This window comes from Lissotriton vulgaris, chromosome 2_1 (assembly GCF_964263255.1).
Source record: "Lissotriton vulgaris chromosome 2_1, aLisVul1.2, whole genome shotgun sequence".
NCBI lineage: Eukaryota > Metazoa > Chordata > Amphibia > Caudata > Salamandridae > Lissotriton > Lissotriton vulgaris.
In genome coordinates this window covers 394,645,516-394,673,439 of record NC_141687.1, presented here as the reverse complement: position 1 = coordinate 394,673,439, position 27,924 = coordinate 394,645,516, and the positions used below count along the sequence as shown (strand labels likewise).

The window sequence follows — 27,924 nt, the reverse complement described above, 5'->3', positions numbered from 1 at the left end:
CATATTAAGACTTAGCCTATGCAGCCCAAATACGACATGGCTACTTCCACTAGTTCGGTGAATCCTTAACGATTTCTTGGAAAAACCTGCCTTCAGCAGTCAGGGACTTCCCCTTGCTTGAATATTGATTTATCCAAGAACTCAAGGAGTTTTCAAAGAACTGAGTCTTTGATGACGTTATTATGTCCGACCTTACGTCAAACTCTGCACCTTCAAGGTATAAATATGCCCACATTTGCCCAGGCAAACACACAGTGGTTTGGAGCAGTTCGACTATCTACTTGCCCGACGCCCTGCTACAGCAAGTGCCGAAGGAAGCCGACCCTCCAGCTGACGCACTGAGAGAGACGCTGTCTTTTCTCCTGCCGAGAAATCCAGCTCCAGTGTTTCCAGGCGACCCTTGCGGGTTGCTGGGAAATCGAGTCCTGAGAGAGAGACACAATCCCTCCTTCATTCTAAACCAAGGTACGGAGTTGATTAGACCCTTAGAGAATTCTTGGAATAGATTCTTGGCAAAAGAATACTAAACTTAAGCTACACCTCACTTACTTCTTCCCTCGTTCTAAACCTAGGTTAGGTACACCGGGGTAGGCGTATTTTAGAAGCACCAGTTGAGTACTTTTAGTCATTATTTATTAATGTATGTATTCTATGTTATTTTATATGGCTTAGAAACCATACCATGCTTTTACAGTATTATTTTATAATACTCTTCGTACTGTACGCATTGTACTTTGCAACCAGTATTACGATTGTAGCAGTTCATTTTCTCTGCCTGAGAAAGAAGACTGTTCAATAAATAATTTTTATTGAAAACGCCAGTCTCTCTATTTCTCTGCACCTCTGGTGAAACGAAGCATGCACGGTTGACTTAGTGAAATAGTTGTCTATTGTTTCTGCAACTCTAGAGATACGTTTCTTATACTGGGGAAACAAAGTTGTCATGTTTATGCGGTTTTCAGAAACTAATCCCTTCTTGTGAATTTTGTGAAAGTTTCTAGTGACCTCTGAGCTAGCTGGCACTCACATTTAAGTCTAATATATTCGATAGAGACCTAGTCCACCTCAGTCCTACGTCTAAACTATAGTATATATTATTCCAATGCGCAGAGCCTATTGGGAATATAGGAACTACACTACACAACCAACACCTAACTGACCACCTCAGCAGCCATCAGTTCTTCAGCACCATGCAGTCTGGTTTCAGGTCCAACCACAGTGCAGAAAAAAACACTCTTTAACAGCACAGATGATGTCCGTGTGATCCTTGACAGAAGAGACATAGTAGTCCTCGTTTTCTTGCGCTTCTCTACACCATTGGTCTTGCACCCCATTCTCATCAGGCACCTGCACGAGATTGGCATCCAAGGGCCTGCTCTACGGTGGATTTGCTGCTTCTTTACAGATAGGACACAAGTTGTCAGCCTAGCACTGTTCTCCTCAGAAGCCTGTAAACTCATCTGCGTTGTGCTTCAAGATTCATCGATGAGCAGCACCTTCTTCAGTGCATACATGATCCCTCTGGCCAAGTCTTCGGCACACACAATTTCAACATCCTCTCCTACGCCATGCAACTCATATTCTCCGTCTTGGAGAAACCCCTGAACACAAGAAACAAGTTCACCACTTGCATGATTGAAGTCGCTAACTGAATGAAAGCCAACTGTCTCAAGATCAATGCTGACAAGACAGAAATAGTGATCTTCGGCAAGATCACCTCACCATGGGACTCCAGCTGGTGGCTGGCCAAACTCGTACACACACCCAGCTCCCATGCAAGGAACCTTGGAATAGTCATCAAAAGCAAAGTGGAGATGACCACACAAGTCAGCACCGTCACTGCATGCTGCTTCAGGGTGTCTTTTTTAAAAACAGGACTTAAAGTTCTTTATTAAAGAAGATGTAGTAATAGTTAGTTTTTAACGAAGGACAATGCAGTTCCAAATTTGGGGGTCACTCTCAGAGAAACATTAAGTAAGGGTGCAAGATTTTTTTAAAGCTTTTTAAGAATAGTGGAGGCGCACCATCACAAAGTCCAAGAGTCCAGAGTGTGTATCAAAATTATTCCTTCTTTATTCATTAAAAATGGTAGAAAAAGTCATCATTTCAATCATACAAGAATCAGCCAACGCGTTTCTCTCCCTCACAAGGAGCTTCCTCAGGGCAGAAAATGTGACTATCTCCAATCTTGGTTGAGTAGTATCTCAGTAAGTAGCGTAGTAACGAATGCAATTAAGGACCACTGTCACCTTAATTAATTGGCTCCTATGTGTATCCGATGGCCATAATTATATATGTAGACAAACTCAGACAAATGGTTGGGAGTCCGTAGGAGTAGTCGTCCCAAGGTAGTGTGTACAGATAATAAACCGTAAAACCTCTTCAAACAATCAAACGTTGTCCCTGGATCCGGACAATTCAGTCGCGGCGTCGCAGTAAAGTTCAGCGTGAAAGGTCCAAGTGCAACGTTTGATTGTACGCAGAAGAACCCACTTAGTTCTCTTTCACCGTGACAAGGCTGTGCGGTGTGAACTCCCATTGACGATGTTTACTTGATAATATTATTAAAGAGGTCCTACGCTTTATTATCTGTACACACTACCTTGGGACGACTACTCTTACGGGCGCTTCTTTAGGGAAAAAAATCTACCTGAGTTAATGACATCAGTATATGTATTTTTTCTTTTTTTCCCTTTATCTCTAAACTTGGTTTCCCAATGCGAGCAACATCGTTTTAATTCTAAAATCTGGTTCTCATTCTAGCTTTTTTACACATGTCATTCCCAGCTCCCCATCACTTGTGACGCCCTGCACTCAGCGACACGGGCCGCGCCTTCGATGTGCTGTGCCGAGATGTAAAGCCTAGGCAATCCCCGCTGGGCCCCCTGGACTTGCATGCGTGCAGTGGGTCAGCGAATATGAGAGCGCACAACTGACGCGAGGCCCAAGCTGTCTCAGCTGGGACACCTGAGCTCGCATACGAGTCAAAAATACCAGCTGCCTACGTATTTTACACCGCTCTTATTACACCAGACACACCCTACATAAGATAGGAAAAATTGCACATCCCTATTGCCTGGGAGGCTGTGGAGAGGAAGGGACCTTTTTTCACACCATGTGGGACTGTCCTGTGCTCATGGAATACTGGAAGCAGGTGATGAGGACAATTTCCAAGGTGGAGGGGGTGTCACTGATACCTGAGCCCAGACGGTGCCTTCTGAACATGTGGGAGCCTAACGACCTTACACGTATGTTGGGCTACCCTGGGCATGATGGTGGCAAAAAGAAATATAGCGCAGAAATGAGGGACCGCTGAGGTACCGACCCTATCACAGTGGAGTAAGGATATGGATGCAGCCATGGTGACTGAGAGGGCAGTATACCGTACTAGAAGAAGCCCCAAAAGTGGAAAAAAGTGTGGGGTGCATGGAACACGTACAGGGGTGAAATTTGAGATCCTCCCTCGGACTCTGAAGATAGTGACACTGACTCAGAGGGGGATTGATAATCCAGGGAAACGTCTCAATGGTGGTAATTCAGGCGTTATAACACAAGCGGTTGAAATGTGTGATTGTGGAACTGCGATACCTGCTGTTGACTTTAAATTCGAAATATTGCAATATGAGCTCTCGATGTATTCAAGGATGTTTTCTTTTGTTTGTTCAGCAAAAATCAATAAAATTGTTTAAAAAAAAAAAAAATTTACCAGCTGCAATTATGGCAATAAATTCAAAGGCACTCAAGATGCAAGGACCAGGCACCTAACTGTAAACATGCAAGCTATTCTACCGGACACCGGATACCCACTTAACAAGCCTGTGGACCCACGTGCTACCAATTAAACAATCAAGGGACCTATTTAAGGCTACGATCCCGCACACCTTCGGGGAAGAGGAGCGAACACAACTAGGTGCACGGCGAGAGACGCCCCGTGATGTAGTAAGAGTACGAGTGGTGGTGTGAATGTGGGCTTGTGTGCAATTTTACTATCTCAACAGGAAATAATGAACGCCCAATCACTTTGAATTTTTCTTTCAGAGTGTGACTACAGGAATCTCTCTTTCACCCTCCTTGCATGGGGTATGTAGGAATCTCCATTAGTGTAAGGTTGTGAGCTGGTCTCACACTTTTGTGCTTAAACAAACTGTGTATCTCACGTTTGCCGTGACACATGTCTCACACGAAATAGCCACTATATGTATATTGATGCATGTGGGGCAATGTTCATTGTGCTCTGACCGGATATCTTTCAGATCAGCTCTGAAGCATTTCTGATGGCAATCTCACTTTTTTACATTACAGGTTTAAGGAACTCTTTCAGGTACAGTCTGACACAGGTCAACCTACCCACTGGTAATTTTGAGCCAACATTGGTAAGATAGGAGCCCACATTATTTTTCCCATCCTGATAATGCCACAGGGCAAAAACATGTCGACGACTTTAATCACTATGATGATGGGGTACTAATTCCCCCTTTACCCATTTTTCATTTTAATACCAAGTAGTTGCATGTTGAAATAAATGCATTTTAGCATTTACATTGGTTTAAAAAAAATTATCTCTCACTTTCACAGGCCCCTACTTAGATTTAGAAGTACCTCCCTGTCTCCAGGAGTAGGCCCGCTCTCTACCAAACCGAGTTTCTAGAGAGCCAGGACTGCCGATGATGAAGCATGACACCTGGTGGTGTGTGAGGACAGTTTTTCACTTTTTGTGAGATGGCCAGTACTCTACAGAGTACCTTTTACACCCCGGTCATTTTTCATTCAGGGTAGCTTCTTTTGTGTATACAATATTAGTAGGAATTCAGTTTTTTGGGAGTCAGTTTAAGGTGATGAAGAGTCATCCTTGACTGAAGCTTTCTTAGAGTGGGTGCTAGAAGTTGTTGTGCCTTCGGGGGTGATCCTTTCATGCATGAGGTGTGTTTGGGCTCCATACACAGCTCTGTGTCTTGTAACAAGTGTGTCTTCATGCACCTCAAGGCAATTTAAACTGGGAGGATAAATTGTCACAGAACACAAGAAAAGGTTTTAGTTGATGCATCGGTCCCACTCTGAGTGAGTGACATGGTCACAGTCCAAGAGTCAAGGCATCCTCTGTAAAAATCCACTTCCCTGTTTAAATCTTGTGACAAGTCGAAATCTAGACATAAGCACAGGAAACCCAAGCAGGATTTTACCTCATCCCACCACTCAATATCCAGCAAGAAGGTACAAAGGTGTCAGGTTACAGGTTGCATCCCTCCAATGTTCTGTGCTTCCAAACTACTCTTGCAGTTGGACCCTAGTTTCCCGGGCCATTGTTAACCCTACAGCAGATAGCTGCCCTTAAAGAGACAAGGCTGCCTATCCTTGGTGCGCTTCTGCCTTCTTGTGGACCCCTTGGAGCTGCAGGGTTCTTCAGTTGGATTTCCACTAGCACAGTCGCCCCTGACACGGACTGATCCCATGTGGCCAATGCCGGGTGTGCGCCTACTCTGATGGAGGCTTAAAATCCAGCATCAAGGTCCACACTGGCTCGTTGAAGGCCTGTACTGGCACCCACTTCCACTTCATCAGCACCGGCTAGACAATCTGATCCCAACCTTTGACCCCAATCAGACATCAGCCCAATAGAGTACTATGTTGCATTATGAAATCACGAAATCACAACTGGTGGTTATGCAGCCAGAATCCAATTCAGCACTTCTGCCCCTGTACAGAAAAAACAAGGGACATCCTGGGAACCTGGGTAATGAACTGTTAATCATATACAATAATTCCCTTGGATTTCAGTTGTAAAAGCAAATCAAATTAGAAAGGAGAAAAGGTGAGGTAAATAACTAATCCTACAATACACCCTTAGGCACATGTATACACTTATAATACATTTGTATTGTGCAATAAATTATTTTCCTCAAATACACATTAGAAAAAAATGTTGGTGCACCATGTGATGGCACAGTGGTAGTGAATAGTGACATAAATGTAAGAGTGCACAGCTGATTAGTGTAAAAAGTAGAAGGTTTGCTGAAAATGCAGTTCAATCAAGTAGACTGACTACAATGTTCAGTATGGGTATCATATATAGTACATTAAATATAATATAATCAGGCTTCTACTTTGGGAGGACATCCTGTCTCAGCAACAGTGCAGGGTCCTGCATCTATGCCACACCTTACAATTTGTTGAGTGAAAATTGAGTGGCGGCAGCTAAATGCGTTTGACATGCTCACTGAGGAGGTCAATGTCATCTTTGTGGCAAGATGCCCTCCCTCGAAGTCTATCTATTCAGGGTGCTGGGACAAGTGTGTTGCTTAGTGTGGTACCTGAAATGCAGACCACTTAAAGCTAACCTTTCTGATGACCTTTTGTTAGCCCAGCAAGGTCTTGCGGTGGGCACAATGAAAGGCTAACTGTCAGCCCTTTCAATATTTTATTTGTTTGTTCGACCTACCATCTTGGTTGAACTTGCCGGTTCTGATGCGGTTTATAAAAGGCTTGACTCACATGTTTTCTCCCTAATTGTTTGTTATTCCATAGTGAGAAATGAACTTATTCTCGATGTTTCTCATATGCTTGTACTTTGACCTTATGCTCAGCTACACCTTGAGGCTACTGAAACATAAAACTGTCTTCATTGCCATCATGCCAAGTGAGTGAACTTTGGCACTGTCAATGCATCCGCCCACCAACACCTTCTTTCAGTACTAATTGGTGCTGAGGACTGTAGTATTATCTTATTTCTATTTATCTCTTATGTTTACTTTTCCCTAGCTGCTCAGCCTGTGTGAATGTTCTGAGTGGAATGTTGGTGTGAGGGCTGTGTTTGGAATGCTTGGATGACTGGGGCAGGGTGACAGTTGGATTGGTGGGCCTGAGCAGCTAGCAGGCTGCTCCCGGTGGGACTGTTGATGGATACATAGGACTGCTGATATACCTATTGGTGAGGATTTGTACATGTTTATCTACTACTGGAATAAACCTATATGGCTTTATCATCACCTGTGTTGTTCAGATTACTACAAGGACCCAGGAGTCTTTCCTCTGTAAGGTTGTGACTCCTTTCCACTTTGGCCAATGAGTCAGTTTAACAACATTTATCACACCACCTCACCCCTAAAAAGAGGATGGAAGACTCCATTACATAGATGTGGAGAGGAGAGGACACTGAGCATTTACATTGACTACACAAAGGACCATCCTGTGGACAATCAACACTTTGTGTTATTCTGATGTAAAAAAAACAGGGCAGTGCAAAAGAGGACTTCTGCATCAAAATCTGCTATGCACTGGCCAAGAAACCGCCTCCTAAAGGCCAGCACATCTCAAAAGGGCTAAGACCAATACAACGCCTTTGACTTAAGGTGTGCTTGTTCAGAAATCTCCCTGGCTGTCACATGGGCGTTGATGGATACATTCATGAAACACTACATTCATGACGTTCAGGTCCATCAGGAAGGTCAGGTTGACACCTCGGTTCTGAGTCCACTTTCAGACCCACTACCTTTGAGAGGTACAGCCATGGCATCTATTCTAAAAGTGAGGTATTATCCCATTGAAGAATAAGTTACTCACCTATGGTAATGCTCTTTCTGGTGGATGCTATATCTAACCTTAGATTTCTCACTGCGTTCCCATCTCTATGTTCTGTGGCATAGACTCCTTTCCATTTAAAAATGGCGCAAGTTAGAGAAACAGCTCACCGTCTCAATAATTAATCTGATGGCATGGAAGGAGAAATATACAAGAAACTGACATCAGCCCGCAGGGGTGGTGCTTATATGTGTTCCGCTCTGTCTCTTTCAGGGGGTATGGAGTCACATTGGAGCCATAAAACACCACTGATAGAGCATGGAAACACTTCTGAAGAATGCTTCGGTACCTGTCTGGTCCCTGGTGATATTGTAAATGTGAAGAATCTGCCTTTAGTTTGAGCGTTGAGAAGGGAGTGTTAACTGCATGAAGTGCAGTTGTGTCTCCCGCCCTGCGAGGCCAACTACGAGTATATGATATCTCAATTTTTTTATTTTGTCCCCATCCTCTTGTTTAAGTAGTGTGTGTGTGCACGAAAGCCTAATCCTGCCCTTTGGTAACAGCCAGGTACTGGACTGGAACTCACCCAGTAGGGATGCACAGGCGTGCCCTCCATAGTGGCAGAGGACGAATGTCCCTGTCACAGGTTCATGCTTGTAGCACAGTGATGGCAGCAAACCGTGTTTTGGGAAGTTCTAGTGTGGCTAGACCTTTAACCTGTGTCATAGAAGTGGAGACCTGCTAGCCCAGTCATATAAAGTTGGTACAGATGAGCCCAGATCCTTGAACTAAAATCCCAGGCACATAGGTGTATGTATGTTGTCTGTGTGTTACACACAAAAAGGGCGTGTCTTAGAGAACTAGAGGTCCATAGGCCATTTTAGAACCCTTGTGTCTGTTTTTGTGGAAAGATGGAGCTGCAATTCCATTCCCAGACATTGGAAGTGTTTTGCTGACATTCTTGAAAATGAAGGGACAGAACCTAGGGCCAGATGTAGGAGACCAAATACCGGTCGGTAACAGCCGATTTCGGCCGTTACCGACCGGTATTTGGTGTTTGACATGTAGGGGGCTTGAGATTTACAGAATCGGTAAATTTACCGATTCGGTAAATTTACTGAATCGGTAAAATACTGAATCGGTAAATTTACATATTCTGTAAATCCAGATGTAGGTGGCACAGTAAACAGTGCCACAGGTCCTTAAGAATTCGTTATTTACCACTCAATACTATTGGGTGGTAAATAAAGAATTCCTGTGTACATGCACATCTGTGCATGTACACCTGTGCCATGTGGCACAAATTCATGCCAGAAACAGGGGTGCTACAGGGTGTCAAAGTGACACCCTGTCTCCCTTGGCAATTTGGTATTTTTACCGATTCGGTAATTACCGAATCGGTATTTGCCATTGATTCCTATGGGCTTCAAGGCCCATAGGAATCAATGGCAAATACAGATTCAGTGATTACCGATTCGGTATTTGATACCGAATGATTACCTACATTAGATTTACCAATTCATGAATACCGAATCGGTAAAATTCGGTATTTATGAATCGGTAAATCTAATTTACCTACATTTAGCCCCTAGTGACTGATATGGGGGAAAAAGGAGACTGGCATCCCTTTAGAAATTCGATTAGGCCTATTTGATACAGAGGGCTGCTGATTAGTCTTTCTGATACTGCTGTTTGGTGGATTGTAGGGGTGAAGGGTGGGACTGCATTTCCGGTTGTCAGAGCATTAATAGTCCTTTAGAAAGGGGTCAGCCTTTTATTTCACTACCTGACCACTGTCAGGTGTAGCTGTTAATTTTCAGGTAGAGACTGCTCCCATCTCTTTGTGCCTCAGTTGTGGGTACTCCAACCTGGAGAGGATCCTGCTGTGAGGAGCATCACTCACCACAAAGGCTAAGTCTGGAAAACGGATTTAGAGGACTCCTGAAAGGAGAACCAAATTGGCCCTGAGAGTTCAGACAGAGAGTACGCATCCCCTGTCTGCCATGCCTGTTTAAAGTGAGAGCTTTTGACCACTTGTACTAGTTCCAAGTTTTTGACCAATGGGTGGTGCTCCACAGAAAACCCAGATGATTACTAAGCAACCAGAGCTGATAGCCTTGTGACCCCCAGCTCCCTAAGGGCGAGAGGGCCTCACCTGTAGTCTGATCTGGAGGAAGAGCTGTTTTCCTGTCCTGGGACGCAAGAAGAATCGTGCCTGTAAGAAGGGAACAGTGAGCCATCAATACAGGCGGAGCATGTCTACTGGTGTGGAGAAAAATAGCTGAACCCAGGGTTGTGGGTCTGTCTAACAGGGACATTTGACTGGCATGCTTCTGGCCTGGAGTTGGTCACTATCGCCAAAGTGTGCCAGTGTAGATTTCCCTTCAACCATGCTCTCACTGCTGTGGCACTTACCCGAGTAGCCTGTGCTGCTGAAAAAGAAACCTGTGAAGTCATGGCACTTACTTGAAGTGTGACTGATCTGATATTGCGGCGAACCCTGCCCTTGGAAATCATGTGCAATGTTGACTATGTCGCTGGCAGTAAATCTGCTATTTTCAGGTACTTGTCAACATGTGCCAAGTAACTGAGTGACTGACTGCTGTATAATGTATGAACTGATTTGATTGATATATTTGTAGAGTGCTCGAATGCCCGGAGGCGTCTTAGCGCTGCTTTCTGGTTGGGGAGGAATACCAGAGAAATTTGTTCCTCAAATATTCAGGGGCAGAATTGTGGAAGGCCTTAAAGGCAAGGCCTGAGATGTTGATTGGTATTTGGGAATTCCTAGTAGAAGACGTGCTGAGGTATTCTGAAGTATTTGCAATTTATGAAGAAACCTTCATTGAGCGCTCTGGAAGAGAGCGTTACAATAATCCAATCTGGATATGGCAAGTGCAGTTACCTCGGTTTTCTGAAGGTCAAAAAGAATGAAGCGACACACCCTCCTGATCATTTTCAAGGAAAATAAGACTGAGGAGGCTTAAGCATTGACTTGATTTCAATCTGTTTTTTAAAAATGTTCCCCAGATTTCTAACTTTATTTACAGTATTGGGCAGTGCTCCTTGTTCTTGTGGCCACCCACTACGTGACCAAAAAGAGGTGTAGTTACCTAAGAAAAGGACTTCCATTTTCCTGGAGTTCAGTGTAAGACAATTGGTTTTCATCCAATTGTCTATCTGGCTCATGGTATCTGACTCATGCAGTTGTTCAATCTAGTCGCTGTCTCGTCTGGATTGCCAGAAACTGATACCACTATCGGTGTATGAGACAGCTGAAAATCCAAGGGATTTTATGAGTCTGTCCAAGTAGGGTAACATACAGATTGCAAAGTGTGGGGTTCAAGGAGGAGCCCTTGGGGGATCCTACGTGGCAGGTGGAACACATCAGAAGTGAATTCACTCATGGCTACAAATTGTTCCCTCTTGATAAAAAAATATTTAAGAAGATTAAGAGCGAAACCTGTGATGCCAAGATTAAAAAGCTGGTGAATCAATAAGTTAGGATTGACTGTATTGAATGCCACTTAGAGATCCAACAGGATTAGGGTGGCCCTGCCCCTCCATCTAGTGTGGATCTTAGATCTTCGTCAGCGACAGTCAGAGCGGATTCAATGCTATGAGCAACGCTAAATCTGAAATGCGTGGTTTCTAAGTTTATTGGTATCAATGAGAGAAGAAAGTTCTAGATTCTGTGCCTTTTCTAAAGTGTCTGCTAATAAAGGTCACAGAGATTTAGGTCTAGAACTGCTGTGCTCTTGATGATTGAGGTTGGATTTTTGTAAAGGGGAAGAATGGAAGCTTTCTTTCATTGTACAGGAAAATGTCCTGAGTTAGTTATTTCATTGTATATTTCAGCCAGGTGCACACTGATAATGTCTGGTACCTGATGCATGATTTTACTTGGACAAGGGTCCAAGTGAGATACTGATTTAACTGATTTGATAAGGCTTAGTACTCATTCGGTACTGAGCAGGGTAAAAGTGTTCACAATTTCGGGACCAGGTGGGATTCCTTTTTCATCCCATAAATATAAGGTTGCGTCTTTGTGTGTTGTAGAGGTGTTAAAAACATCTTTTACTTTAGTCTGGAAAAAGTTAGCAAGGGTATTACAAAAAGCTAGGCTACAATTATTATAGTTATTCTCTGGCAGGTTGGCCAGTTTTTCAATGGTATTGATTAACTCTTTAGGAGAGTTCTTTAATTGTTGAATTTTAGTGGGTAAAGTATTATGATTTTTCCTCTGGAATACATTTTTGTAATCTGTTTTCACCTGTGTATAGATTTTTCTCTCTTGCTGATCATATTTTGATCTCCACTTACACTCAGCTGTTTCTGAGCTCTGAGTCTATCCAAGAACCAGGGCTCTGATGGAATATTTCTTCAGCTGGTAATTTGTTCAGGAGCCAGCAAGTTTATTGCAGAACCTACCCATAAATAGTAATTTAGTGCAGCAGACTCAGGATTCTTGATAAGGGTTGATTTCAAGCTGGACAACACCTATAGCTCTAAAGGATCAATTTTGTTCAAGGCTCAGCCCTTACTGACTGTGAGAGTAATTTCGCCTAAAGGTTGCAGGCATGGTATCTTGATGTTGAACATCACTGCTCTGTGATCTTACGATGGTATAGCATTATAGTGTTAAAGTGAAGGGAGGGATTGCTAGAGAAAATGCCATCTACATTATTGCCTGCATTATACATGGGGAGAGACGCCAACTTGGGAAGACCTAAACTGGCCATGGTATCGACCAAAATATCTGTATCTTTATCAATGACGTTTATAGATAAAAGTTGAAATCCCCTGAGATCGTGAAGTCTGAGGACTTAGTGCTTCATTCAAACAATGGGGTGAGGATTTCTACAAAGCTGGTCCTAGTACCAGGGGCACGTTATATCAGTAGCCCTTTGAAAGTATAGTTTCTTGTGAGTTTTCATTGAAATAAATGAGCTTCACAATCAGAACTGCTAGGTAGTGATGAGAACGAGGCAGTGACCTGGTCATTTTAAATGATAGCCTGCCCTCCACCCCGCCTCTATCAGATGTAAAGATGGAGAAACCTGCCGGTATTGTCTGGACCATTTCAGTGCAAGAGGCCAAATCAGTCCAGGTTTCCGTGACAAATATAATGTTAGGTTTATAGGCATCTAAAATCTCTGCAAATTCAGTTTTGTGCTTTGTTAATGATCTGGCATTGATCAGGGAACACACAAAGATCTTGTGCATGGGTGCTGCAGTAGAAGGGGCTAGCTTGGTCGAATCATTGGAGCCAATGTTCCGATTCATAACAGCAAGGCTACATGAGGTACAGTTCCTGGCTTCAGAATTGAAATGTGGCTCAAGAGTATCACATAGCAGGTTCTTACCTGAGCTATTCAATGCCATGAGTTCTTCCCATGTGTATTTTATTCGAGGTGATGTGAAAGTAGATAAATGAGCAGGGGTTCCGGCACTTGGCACAATCCTGGTGCAGACGGGTTTGCCTTTGGCGTGCCTTTGGTGCACCTGCTGTGCGCAGACATGCAAGGAAGCTGTTCAAATATCCCGTCATCGAGGGGATGTCATGGCATGCAGGGATCAGTGCTACTCAGAGCAACAGCAAAAAAGGTGAGGGCAAACAATAGCTAAACTGGGATCCAGCAACCCTTTAGTTCTTCCCCAGGCTTCCCTGTGGGAAAAATAGTACTGGTAATATAAGGCAGGTTAAATGAAATGGGTAAAGCCACAAACATAAAATGAATCAAAACGAGGCACCTGATCAGACCCAGTAGCAACTACACCTCAAAGCAACTCAGCTGCTGACCTAAGTCTTGCATCTCAAAGAGGACTGCATCGACACCTGGGCTCAGGGGGGGCCGAATGATGTAACAAAGACTCACCCAGTACTGACAGAATGGATGCTGACTGCAACCCAGTGCTCCCTCGGCTGTCAGCGCAGAGTGTCTGAAGACAGCACCCACAGCCGCTGCCTCCAGAACACAGTTGGGCGACTTGTGTCTTTCCACCTGGAGCAGAGCAGCTGCCCTGCCCAATTGTGGCCAGCGCATACCTCCTCCTCTATCGAGGGAGAAAAACAGACTGACATGAGGGAGGCCAGGACAAAGACTACTGCAGAATTGAATTGAGCATGAACTACTAAGTGCTTGTTATTACCCCATAAGACTGTTAACTCACAAGGGGACCACTACACCTGCACCGAGGCCCATAACAGAGCAAGCTTAAAGTGAAAGGGAGAGAAAGGGTAGCAAACCTCACCAGCAAGTAATAGCCTGGCACCCATACCTTTGTGAGAGTGTGTAGCATTGAGTTGAGTTTTACTGTGCAATGAAGTACTTTAGATAAACAGTGGCAGTACACGCACATTGTAGCACTGTTGGGTGTATGTAGAGTACTGAGCCAGTTGTACCCCCACACTAACCTCCCTGTGACTGCTCACCACTGCTGCCACTGAAAGTCAAGTGCTGAAGGAGTTATAGTAGACCTAAAGTCATAGAAGGACAGACCCCAGGGCACTGGAAGCAAAAGACCCCATAGCTATGGCCCGATAGTCCCTGCTTGTCCAGTGGTCCCCCAGAACAGGGTCTGACAGAGTATCCACCAGAAAAAGGCATTACTGAAGGTAGGTAACTTGGACGTCTAGGACTTTCGCCATGAATAAGAAGATTGAAATAAAGTGGAACTACTTAAGATCTTCTGGATCTGCATCAGGTTTATTTGAAAGGGGGAAACCAGGCCTGTTTTAAGACATTAAGGACCATTCCTTGTGACAGTGAGGGGTTTATCCCAGTCATCAGGCAAAGTGTGATGGAAAGGCTTAAGTCTTTTAAATATGTTCGGTGATAAAGTCGGCGAAGTGAGTTGAAAGTTTAAGATTAGCGATTATGGTTACCCTGTCTTGAGTTATTTCCTTGAAGGAAGATCATGACTGATGTTTTGCAAAGTAAGGATTTATGGCAGAAGTCTATCGTTTCTGTGGCGAATGAAACCTCAATTGATTTTATTTTGTTTAAAACTATTTTGAGACTTTCTGGTTCTTATCTTTGATAATTGGAAAGTTTGGAACTTTTTGTGGGTTGGATAGTTTTTAACTTTTGAACAACCTTTTTAGGCAGATTTAACTAGGCTGTTGTAAGGTATGAAGGAGTCTTTTGCTTCTAAGATTTTTTTCATTCTATTTGTTGATTTTTGTTTTTATTAATATACCATATTTACAAATTGTTTAATGGATACATAGTTCACTAATGCATGAATTACATAGCAACTCACATATACAACAACATTAATGTGAACCAGGAATAATTCTGAACAAATAGTGTTCAAGGTCTTTGTTAAGAGAAATGTTAGCTAGGAGTCAAAGATCAGGTACACACATTACAGATCAAAAAGATACAACTTCCTATGACTACTTGATAATTAGATATTCTATCAGTATGCCCCGGTAAGGCTCTTCCAAATACCGTATGTACAAAAGGGGTAGGAATGAGGTCAAATACTTGTGTTTGCTTTTTTTCCGTATGGGGGTCAGCCTTATTCTATGTGATCAGGTTTGTGAAAGGTCCAAAAGATTTTGTCCCATGAATGGGCTAGTCGTTCACTACAGTTGTGTCTTTTTTTTTTTTCTGTATGTAATGCACGGGTTTAATATATGACCAATTGGCTGACAACGCTGTGCCATTTACGAATCAAGTTAGTGAACATGACTCTCCAGAGCATGGCAATGTACCTATTGGCTAGAATCAGTGCCATATCTATGAATCTATTCCCATCTCTGTTAGTTTTCAGTCTTGGGTACAGACCCATGAAGCACGCCTAAGGAAAATTCAATTCAACTCCCTAGCCACAACTCGTCAAACACCTTGATCTCTGGACAGGCCCAAACAATGCAGTGAACATCTGTTACAGTGGGCGCATTTAGGACAGTTAATATCTTCCTTCCTTCCTTAAATTAAGTCTCTTGGGGGTCATACAAGTCATATGCAAATAGTTAAAGTGAGTACATTAAAGCTGTATGTTTCTGGAGACCTTCTGTGTATCCGTTAGGGCCTGCTCCCACTCCTTAGTATGACCTGGTCGGACTGGGTTCCCAATTTGCTTTAGTCTGTATAAGACAATTTTTGTCATTTGCAGTAGAGACCTATGGAAACTTTAGCTTCTAAGATGGGCTTCTTGTATTCTTTCTGTATGATGCAGAGGGTTTCTAAGTTAAGTATTGTGAGATTACTATGTGAATTGTGTTCGCTGGTAAAGCTTTTTTTAAACTTATAGCTCTTGTGTCTTTTTAGTTTGTGGGTGGGGTCACGTTCATCCGCTACCTCAGCCAAGGTTGTGTTAAAAGGAGTCATGTATGAAATGGGGTCAGGCTCTTATTTTTATTTTTATGGACTTCGAATTTCTAACATGGACCTGCTGTTATTTTTAAAGTGTCTGACCTAGACCCTAATTTTTTTTTGACTCTTCAATGATGCGTTGACACTAGGATGTAGTTCTAGTGCACAGAAGAGTGAAAGGGATTTGGTAATGGTCTGACCAATCAATTTGAAGGAGGTAATCAGATACTACTTGGTCTGTTTTTGCGATTCAGAGGTCCAGGATGGAGTTCTGGTCTTGGGTTGGGGTACAGCAGGATTGATCCAGGTTGTTGTCAAGCAGAAATAGTGCCATGTGAGATTTAGCTGGATTGTGTGAGTCTTTCAAAAGAAGATTACAATCTTCTAGGAAGATGTTATTTGTAGTGGAATGTAATGCTAATAATTTTATTAGTTGTTTAACAATCTGGAGATTTTTTTCTGATGGCTGATATAAGATTTGGAAGATTGTGGGAAGCACAACCAGTGTTCTCATATCAACTGGCTGAAATTTGCAAGTTGAGGGTTGGTCAGTAGATATTATTTTACCCTTGATGGAGGATCTGTTTTTGACAGCTATGCTTCCTCCAGTTTTTTTTTATTTGGTCCAAGATTCCATAGTCCCTAGTGATGAGAAGGTCTAGACCCGGTTAGGACGAGCTGGTTAGCCACATTTCTAACAGGAATAATAGGTCAAGGTTTTTTTAGACTGTCACATCCACAATCTTGATGCTATGTTTGGCATTGTATCTACAGTTGTGGAGTGAGCATTTGAGGAAAGATATTTCAGTCTTGGCAACTGGGGATAAGAGGATTGGCAATTGGATGAGGTTGTTTGGGTTTACCGAATTATTTGGTCTTGGTGCATGTGGCCTACTACGTGAGATGGTCAAGATCTCAGTGCAGGCGTCAGATGTTTTGGGGGAGTCTATGGTAGAGTAGGAAACAATCAATTTCATGATTTCATTATAATTTATTTCTTACTTAGTGGTGGAGGGCATTGGGTGAGCCTGAAGTGTGGATTTGTGAGGAATGGTGGGAGAGTAGATATTTAAGAGGGACTTGGCATTGCGGTCCAGTGAGAACAGAGAGTCTTTTATATTGTGAGCGCAAGTTTGAGAGGGATTTCAGTTCAAAGTTAAATAAATCAAGGTTTTTTCCTATAGAACTAGTGACATTTTGGCTCTACTTGTTCTGAGAGAACTTGGACTAAATGTGGAGTGTTAGGCTATGAATCTTAGTGTTTGGCTGGCCTGCTATACCTAAGTTGGGGATTGTGCATGGTCAGTTGGGAGCAGTGAAGTCCTCGGATTGTATGGGGGAGGGTAGTTGGTGGCAGAGAAGGTCTTGCTCTGGGAACAAATGTCCACAGAAGACAGGCTATGGGGTCACAATAAACCTCCATTATTAATCATGTATGAGGCCTCAGATGAATTCGATTCAGTGGAGAGGTTGGCGAGGGTGGTGGATAAAAGATGGCCAGGTAGTTGGGGTGGGTGCGGTGAAAGAGTCAAGTGAAGTTGTTCATGGTGGGAAAAGATTTCTGTGACTGAAGTTGAGCTTTGAATGCTCCGACAAATTGAGCAAAGGTGTTGACCATAGACTAAATTATAACAATACCATTGTTATTGACGGTGGCCTCCGTTTTGAATCATGCAGAAGGGATCATTGATAGCTTGCTTTTTATGGGATATTTTCCTAAATTCCGTGACTCTGAGTTGTTTCTTGAAGAATTCGGTCTAAAGGGAGTTGTCCAGGGTGTAAGAGAGATCTGTCCTCAGTGAACCTTTTTGCCTGCAGTAGTATTGGTCCATGGTAAGAGTTTCAGTGAGAGCTGTGGTTTGATTTTTATAATCAGTCACACACAGAGAGGTAGCTTATGTTTTCCATCATGTGGACCCCATTTTGGGCAATTTAGTGGGAGATTTGAGCCACATGTACAACAGGTTTTAGCAGTCGCAAATCGAGCCCTTTTGCGACTGCTAAAGAGCCTTCTGGCATGTACTAACCCTAATTTCCGAGTCGTTATCCTATTACCGACTCGCAAAATAGGGTTTGTGAGTCAGTATTAAGCAAGGGCGTTGCAAGGGCACCCCTTCCCAATAGTGAGCCGCAGGGGGGTGTGTGCATGTTTTGGGACACGAATGCGGTTGTGAAACATTTTTAGTGTACTGCCTACTTCAAGTAGTGGTAAGCCAGTCACAAACTGGAACATGTCCTCAGGGGACCCCTTCGCCTTTGTGAATGGTAACGAAAACGTTTTTAAGAGCAGACATTGCTCCTACAGACCACTGCCTGCTCTTAAAAAAAGAAACTGAAATGTTTCATTTTTCTTTTTCAAACACATCCCATTATCCTTTAAGGAAAATGGTCTGCATTAAAAAAAAGTTGCTTTATTTAAAAGCAAACACAGACATGTGTTTTTAATGATTCCCAATGGGTCGCAAATTGTGACCTACCTAATGAATATTGATGAGGTAGGTCAATTGTGACACCATTAGGAATAAGTAGATGTGTCTGAGACACATTGGTAAATAGCATTGTGTGAATTCCAAATTGCAAGTCGCAATTAGGACCTTGCGAAATCTGGCGACCATACATGTGACCCTTAGATTTTAATCAAGAATAAGAAAAGTCTATTCACTGAAAAAAATGTGGGCATGGAAGTCTTAAGTGGAATATACTCATGTCATGAGTGTGCTAAGATAAGTGTTTTCATTTTTTTTGTTCCCAAAACATTACTTTGCCCGTGAGGGAGTGAAGTAACAAGTTTTATGAAAAATGTATTCATGAGACTCTTCCCTGCATATGTTCACATCCTGAGAGATTAAAATTATGAAGTGCGCATTAAGACGTTATTCACGATTGAGGGACAGACAAGGCCACATTAATCAAGAAAATGTATGGCCCCTCTCTCTAGTTGTCCTGTGTTCACCTGGGCTCTTTGTCTTAGGTGAACTCCTTATTATTGCCAAGTCTTTATGGCATTTCTGGCGTTCTTCCAGTCACTGGATGTCAGTGTCCTTGACAGGAATTTTAGGAAGAGTGCTGCACTCTGTATTTCCCCCAACAGTATCTTCCCTCCTACATTGTGAACTTGTCTCTGTCTATGGACCCCTCTGCTAAAAGAATTTAAAAGAGCTGAAACTGATAGGGCGGGAGAACTGTGATGGCTGTGCCTGTCAAAGGTATCTCATTTATATATTGCTATTCTTACCTCTTCTACACCTTTACTAAACAATACTCCTTAAATCAGTCTCTACTTCCCCTTATAGTCATCCTGATTAATTACAATTGCCTTGAGCCATCTGCCTGTGTACATTAATCCAGACCTTTCCTCCTAATAAGCACATACTTAACAGAATTACAGAAACACACCCAGGTACTTTACACATAGGATCACATCATCCCTCATCTAAAGGATAAGAACTGCCCAATAACCCCCCCCTTATATGGCCCCATATCAAAACCCACCCACCAATCACAAGAAAAGTTATCCCAAATCTCATTGGCAATGCCCTTAAGAGCCACCAGATCCAGACACATTCCAAATTTTGGAATTTCTTCCACTAAATCTTCCAATAGTCCTCAATCACTCAGGAAAGCGACATCACATATAATCCGGCAACTCTCAAAACACAATATTCACTCACCATTGGCTGAATACTACCCTGATAGCTCCACACAAAATCCCACTAAACCCATACAAATAGTGATACATCAGGGAGCACAATCTAATGCATAAACTGGGCCTCAACAATACTCTTTACGCAGGGAAATAGTCAATAGACTTACACTCAATATTGAGCCATACAGTTGGCCTCAATAATAATAATAATAATAATAAGCACGCTTGTAAAGAGCCTGGTTACACCCCCTGGTGTGCCCCCGCGCTGCAGCGCAAACTCAACAGGTAGGACATATAGGAGCAAGTGAAAAATCGGATCCTAAAAACTTTCACAAAATAGCCATGTCTTTAGGCTTTTCCTGAAGAGTGCCTCAGACGGTTCTATGGGTAAAGAGTAGGGGAGGGCATTCCATTGTTTAGGGGCGAGATATTTGAAGGAACGAGCTCCCATTCTTCCTTTTTTAATTTTTGGGACTCTGACCAGATGGGCCTTGGCTGATCTAAGATTGCGAGCGATGATGTAGGCAGTAAGGAGATTATGTAAGTAACTTGGGGCTAGATGTAGGTAAATAGGTTTTAACGATTCTTAAATACCGAATTTTACCGATTCGGTATTTAAGAATCGGTAAAACCTATGTAGGTAAAAAATCGGTAAAAAATACCGATTCGGTAAGATTCGGTATTTACCGATTCGGTAAATACCGAATCGGTATTTGCTATTGAATCCTATGGGCCTTGAAGCCCATAGGATTCAATAGCAAATACCGATTCGGTATTTACCGAATCGGTAAAAATACCGAATTGCCAAGGGGGACAGGGTGTCACTTTGACACCCTGTTGCACCCCTGTTTCTGGCTAGTGTGCCATGTATTTATTAATTTATTTATTTATTTGATTTATATAGCGCACTATAACCCAGAGGTCTCTAAGCGCTTTGTCAGGGTCCGCTAGGCGATACAGAGGGATACATCTGGTTACAGATTAAAGGCCACCCCACGCTTGCTGGAAGAGCACAGTTTTTAATTTCTTTCGGAAGTACATTAGCTTAGTTTCTTTCCGCAGTTCCAGTGGCAGTTTGTTCCACATAGCTGGGAGTGTGTGTGAGAAAGCACGCCCACCCACCGTAGCCAGTCTACAGCGTGGCTGAACAAGAAGGGTAGCTTCTGCAGATCTAAGCACCCTCCCCGGTTTGTAGAGAGTCAGACGTGATTTCATGTAGGTAGGTGCCTTACCATAAAGGGCTTTATGGACAATACATAGCCCCTTAAACATTAGCCTCTGCTTGACTGGCAGCCAATGTAGTTCACGCAAGAGGGGAGATGCATGAGTATTCCTCAGCTTTTTAAAAATAAGTCTGGCGGCGTCATTCATGACAATCTGCATTCTATTTATCCATGTGGCACACAGACATGCCCTAAGGGCATGTCTGTGTGCCACATGGCACAGGTGTACATGCACAGATGTGCATGTCCACAAGAATTCGTTATTTACCATGCAATTGTATTGCATGGTAAATACCGAATCCTGAAAGCCCGGTATCAGTGTTAAAAGTGCTACCTACATTGGAAACATACAGAATCGGTAATTTTACCGATCAGTAATATTACCGAATCGGTAAAATTACCGATTCTGTATGTTTTCAAGGGCCCTACATCTCCATAGCCAAATACTGGTCGGAAACGGCCGAAAATCGGTAATTTCGGCCGTTTCCGACCGGTATTGGGCTACCTACATCTGGCCCTTGGTCCCTTTTCCCTGCAAGATGCGGTTACTGATACACAAAGCTTTGAAGAGTATTCCCTCTCTCATTGGCAGCCAGTGTAAAGTAGAGAGAGCTTTCCTAGATGGGGCTCTTCTAGGCAGCATCAGCACAAGGTGGGCCGCCGCATTCTGAATGCATTGAAGCCTGGGCATGCACTTTTCAGTAGCACCCAAATATAACACATTTCCATAGTCCAGATTAGAGGTTCAATTAATGGACTAGGGTTTTCCTGGCAGATATGGGAAGAACATCTAGAGTCTTCCGTAATATGCGTAGGACTCCAAAGCATTCCCCGGCTACCTTTTTGGTCTGAGCCTTGAAGGAAAGATTAGAATCTAACCACACCCTTAGTTCTTAACCTGAGTACTCGGGAGGGGGGGGGGAGTGGGGCCTAGCGATTGTGGCCACCATGCCGATGACCAAATAGAGGGGGATTTCCCTACCACAAGAATTTCAGTCTTACTGCCATTTAACTTTAAGCAGTTATTGGTCATCCATAAGGATAGATCTCGAAGACAGGAGGCGAAATTTGTGGCCGATGTCAAGGGGGATTGTGACAGTGAAACCACCAATTGCGTGTCATCTGCATATGATACGATAGTGATGTTATACTTTTCTACCACCTTAGCAAATGGGGCCATATATAAGTTAAAAAGAGTAGGGCTCAATATGGAGCCCAGACAAACCCCTTGAGATAGTAGAGTGCTTTTAGAATAGTGAGGGCGTTGGGCCACTTGAAAGCTCTGGTCTTGCAAAAAGGAAGTCATCAATTTGAATGCCTTTTTTCCAGTCCTCCTTCACTGAGCCGCTGTGAAAGAACTTTATGCGATACAGTGTCAAAAGCCGCACTGAGATCCAAAAGTATCAGTGCGACTGTCTGGCCTACATCTACATCTACATCTTTACGAATAGTCTTGGTTGACAAAAGCAGGGCAGATTCTGTGGAGTAAGTAGCCCTAAAGCCAGACTGCGTAGGGTGAAGTAGACTGTGGTGATCCATGTAGGCTACCAATTGATTGTTAACTACTTTTTCCGTTATTTTTGCAAAGTAGGGTGAAAGTGAAATGGGACGGAAATTATCTAGCGTGTTAGAATTAGCACCTGGTTTCTTTTTAATGGGGAGCACTATTGCTTGCTTCCACAGTGAAGGTACCACACCTTCCGCAAACGAGAGTTCCAGCAGATGCCTAATGTGTGAAATTAAAATTTCCAGGCCTTCTCTCATAGTTCTAGGTGTTGCAGGGTCTCTTGGAGACTCGGATTTGATGCTTAAGGCAATGCCTTTGAGCACTTCATCGGGTGGCGGTACAAAGATGGAGAGGCGGTATGCCTCCTCCATGTTGTCTCTCTCCACCGGACTGGGGATCCCATTGCGTGCCATATCCGGGAAGGAATCGTCAAATTTTTGTAACCTTATTCTCCAAAAAGTCCACCATTTGATTACATGATTCTACTGAGCTGGAGGGAGGAGACTCCATTCTTGTAAGTGATGTTATGTCTTTATAAATGCTGAATAGAACTTTAGAATGAAGCCTGGTTTGACAGTGGTTCTATTGCAATTTATAACCACGTCATTCCAGCTGGATTTAAAATGATGCATAAAAATACAGAAAATCAAAAAGAAGGTTTCACCCTGATCTATTTACTGGTTTGTACGGAAAACAAACCCTAGACTTGTGCTCTTTGGAATATGTGGTTGCGGCATGTACAATTAAGTCTAATAACTGATTCCTCATTGGAATAGTAAACCGAGCCTCCGAATTCAATCCTAGATTTGTTGCATATACTAGGACTCTAGCTGGAGGATAGGGTTTACTTTCCCAGCCATGGGTAATCCAGGTGGATTTAGTTCAGTGCACCAGCGCTGAATGTGAAAGACAGGTTATTGTACTACCACAGAACCCCACTCAATACATAGTTGAAGTAAAGTCATTGCTTTTGGGTTACTAACAATCCCTGAAATGGAATCCAGGATACCGTGGTAACAGTAGGCCCATTCCATTGTTCACAGTATCACCGACACTGCACTGAGAATAACAGACACTTTTAACTAAACGTTTTACCACAGAGTTGGCATGTGAAAATTGGTATGCATGTATAGCTACCAAAACACATTTTTAACCTGGCAGTTCACTCCTAATAAGTAATAAAGTAATTGTGAGAAAGGTGTGCCTGTCAATTTTAACCTCATTCCGTCACTGATTTGAGTGGACTCTGCTGGTCACTCTATCACTTTCACATATTTTGGGGTCGATTAGGATCGCGGACGGACTTGCGTCCGTCCGCGACCCCAGAGCAGGAGGGAACCTCTGCATGGGCTGCGGGGTTCCCTCCTGTGCAATTAGGATGTGACCGCCACCCTGGCGGTCACATCCTCTATTTTTAACATTGCAGTGGGTGCAGCTTCAAGCTGCACCCGCGGCAATGTTAAAAATGCACGCATTGCATTTGCATGCAGAAAGAGGCAGGCACCGCGCGGTGCCTGCCGCTTTCTGCATGCAAATGCAGGGGGGTACCATAGGTACCCCCCATGTGCACCCCCCACCCTCCCCCTCCCCCTTCACCTAGGGGGCCCGCAACGGGCCCCCGCAGTGAAGATCCGTATGCTTTTGAACGGCGGAAAACCCGCCGCGGAAAAGCACTTTTAAAAGCCCATCCTGATATGGCGGACGGTGTCTGAGAGACACCGTCACCATATCAGAGCTTTTCCGCCGCGGTTGTAAGCCGACCACGGCGGAAAAGCTGCGGACAGAAACCAGGACCCACCAGCCATCCTAATGTGGCGGTGGGTCCTTGGTCAGTCCGCTGCGGTTTTTCCGCACCCTCGGGGCCGGCGGTGGCTTCCGCCGGCCCCGAGGATGCGGAAAAACCGCAATCATAATCGGCCCCTTTGTTTGGACACTTTCTCTTTCTTTTCACGACAAAGTAACCACAATGATGAAAAAAGTGGGCTTATCTGGTGAGTACCTGCCAGTTACCCCTTGGGTTGCTCGCCCGTGAGGGGTTACTTTGTAATTCCACATTTTTTTCACGATTAAGTGGGATTTCAGCTTATTAAGTTATTTGATGCACTGGATAAACTGTAAAGAATTGTAAATTCAGGCATCGCCGTTTCTTGTGAGGGACTGTCATTGGAGTAAAGGCAACTATTTTTAATAAAAGGCAAGAGAGCATCACAAATAAACCATAGAAATAACAGATGTTGTGTTGTGAGTAGATAGGAATGTGATAGGTACACTTCGCAGAGCATATAGCCAAAGCGACTATTAGGCTCATATTTGAAAATATTGTTGCCTTAAGAGATCGGGTTTTTTGTATTGATTACCACAGAGTGAACCTGTTTCTTAGTACATCTAAAACAATTACAGAGGATATCATAAGAACAGCAAGAAGGCACATTGTAAACAGCAAGAATAAAATCAACATTTCTTACATTGTCATCTAAAAGCTTAACACCCTAAATCTACTGCTACGCGCTTCTCTAGTAGAGCATGTAGTAGAGCAACTTGCAGACTAGAGTTTATTGAGAAGAAGCAGCACACTGTATACCTTGTTGACCGCTCAAGCAGTCATTATCGGAGGAGCCGTTGAGGAAGTATTCCCTGCGAAAGGCAAATACGTGCTGCTGTACCAGTTTTCCTCTGGGAATTTGGCATTATCAGCCTTAGGCAAGATGAACCAGCTTCTGTGAATGCAATAACCAGAATCGTCTTCTGACAGTATATTGCAGGATAATATGGAGTGAAGGACCTCTCTACCTAAGGGGTCGAGTGGTGTTCCTTAAATACTAAACTTTACCAAGGATGAAGACATTTGACATAGTTTTAGGAATGTGGTGTATAGATTACAGGTGCCATACAGAGGTCTTTGACAAATCTTTAAGAAAAGGGGTGACATGGAAACATCAAATTGAACTCCAGCTCTACGATGAATTATCTAGGGATGTTTCTTGATGGCCTTGACATACTGATGGGGGAACACTTGTTGAAAACTAAGGGGCCGATTACGATGTCGTCAGGACAGCATTCCCATCGATTCAGGTTAGGAATGCTTTCCGAACGATTCGTATTCAGTGAGCACTACCGACCGATTACGATGTGTCCGGATGCATACGGACTCGGTTCGGTCGGACCCCCATTGACTTCAATGGGAGCCTGTGTCCCGAATGAGAAGACAGGCTCCTATTGAAAAAATGAGTGGGCGGGGAAAACCTTGCACCCTGTGGCGGGCACCCCATGGGGCCTGCCACACTGCACATGGTTGGGAAGGGGGTTCCTTGTGTTCCCCCATAGGCCCCATCGGAAGGCCTACGGGTGATGGGGGGGCCTGCTACGGGCCCCATAAGTCTGATTCCCACAGCCGTTCGGTGTCACCCAAAGCGATTTGGAACAGCTGTCCGAATCGGTCATCGTACTTGCTTATTCGGAAACCGTCTCCATTGGGCTGTACTACTTGGCTCCGAATGACTCAGGCTGCCTGAATCCTGTCGGAACCGATTCGAACAGCCCGGAGGCTTCCTTGCATCATACTCAGTTGTACGGAAAGGTGACCAATTTGGTCGGGAACATAGGTCCTGAATCAGATTTGCAAATCCGAATCCTGTTTGGAGCCTTTCCTGACGACATCGTAATCAGCCCCTAAATGTCTCATCAGGTTTCACATCTAGGTCATTATTGGAATGCCTTGACAATGTGTCACTTTCTCAGTTCAATGAATCAGAAGGGCGGACAACATTCATAGTAATATTGTTTATAAGAGAGATGACATAATTTAGAAGGAGTGTTGTCCACAATGGATTTGAGGGTCTCACCGGAATAGTGTTGGACCTTATGGACTTTACTTAAATTACCTGGAGGAAATGTTCATGTTCTCCTTTATGATACAAATATTAGACTCATATATTATCCTATTGGAGATTTGAGCACATGGATCGATAGACTACCACAATAACAATAAACCTGCTGCAGAATGACTGAAAATAAGTGTGCCCTGGGTTTCACCTTAAAGGATCACAGCGTCTACACATTCAATTTTCACCTACAGAAAAAGACATTAACAACACCTAGCTTCAAATGAAATTGTTCTCGGATCATTCTCTGAATACCTTTAGTTTCCTTAACCAGGTACTCGAATCCCCGCTTCTGTAATGCAATGTGGAGGAGATGAGGGTAACAAAAAGTGAGAATCAGCAAAAGAGAAAGGCACTGAGAGAGGGAAAAAGACAAAGAGGGTCATTTACAACCTGCCCAGGGTACTCTAACCTACCAGGACTGGAAGGCATGGACCATCTAGAATTAAAGATATCCAGCTGCCTGGCAGGCATATCTGTGCCATCAGCTCATCTGCCAGTTGGGTGGATGGATCAAGGCACAAACGAATGCTGAATAGGTGCCATGTCTATATGTCCACTTCATAGTCATTTTTGTTTTACACAAGCAACTTTCCACAGAATTTGTTTGCACGGAAGGAGTCTCCCTGATTGTGGGGATTAATCACACATTTTCTGCTCTATTGACCTTCAAATGTGCCCCTAGCAGAAGACAAATATTGAGGACTGGAGAAAAATAGCTTATATTTATTTTGGACACTGGAATATATATGTTTATAAAGTTGGCGTTGCTGCAAAGATTAGTTTCCAAACTGGGTCTAACCATTGAAATAATTTGTACAGGATTATATATTCCAGACAGTGAATGTGCACTATTACTATGGTATTTGAACACAGGACACTGAACATAGATAAAGGTAGGTATATTTCTCTCTCGTTGGTTGAGTGGGAGTAAATGAGAGCCACTTGATGTGTGGTGACGTGTGGCTTTTGAAGTGGGCCTAGGCACAACTCCATATTTTCACCTTGAATTGGACTCAAGTGCATGAGGGGATACATGGTCTGTCGTAAGTCATACATCATTTCTTTTCCAGGTCTATCCAAAATTCTTGCCTTGGTGTTGGAGGAGCTGACCTTGTTCTACGACCGGGATGTGAATGGTGTTGGGGTACTGTACAGCCTGCTCAGGGCTCCTTGGCTGCAGGCCCTCTTGAAGGTAAAGCCTGCATTCATTTCAGAGAATGGTTATTGCCATAGGAGTTTTTGGGTCCCAAAATGCAAACAACTAGCAAACAATACTACATGTTTAACTGCAGAGTGAAGCAAAAGTTTATTGTTGATGCTATATTTGATTGTCAGGCAAAGTATAAGATAAAGTGCCTCTGGACTGGGGGGTGGAGGCGGTGTTATCCACAAGAATGTTTGAAATAATCTGCTCCTAAGAAAGTCACAATTGCCAATAAGAAATATAGGGCATTAAAGAAAGCAAGATATGGTTAGTTTCAACATCACTTTGAAAATGCATAATAAATCAAATGTAGGGAATTAGCTTGGGGTTCAGTCAATGCAGCAAAAGGCCCGACATAAACTCAAACCTCAGGAAATATCAAAATGATTCTAAGTCCTAAGCTTGAGACAGACTTGTAAGGGTCTGCTCTCTGAGAGTCAAGAGATGAATCATTGCTCACCTCCAAAATAAGCCCTATCTGTTAAGACGATACCGAGTGGAAAAAACACATAGTCAGCATTAAGTGAACAAAATATGGCAAGACTCAACCAATCACAATTCCAAATTAAATGCAACAAAACCAAACGCCATCTCCTAAATGAATAATTATTAATTCCC

At 43.3% G+C, this 27,924-nt stretch overlaps 1 protein-coding gene across 1 annotated transcript in view; it reads left to right on the top strand.

Moving 5' to 3' along the window:
* Window positions 1-27,924, top strand: part of MPP4 (MAGUK p55 scaffold protein 4) — a 296,409-nt gene that overhangs the window by 16,499 nt on the left and 251,986 nt on the right. Inside the window, exon 3 of the mRNA XM_086958555.1 lies at window positions 27,173-27,294. Coding sequence (XP_086814681.1) covers window positions 27,173-27,294 — 122 coding nt within the window. The remainder of the gene's footprint in view (window positions 1-27,172; window positions 27,295-27,924) is intronic.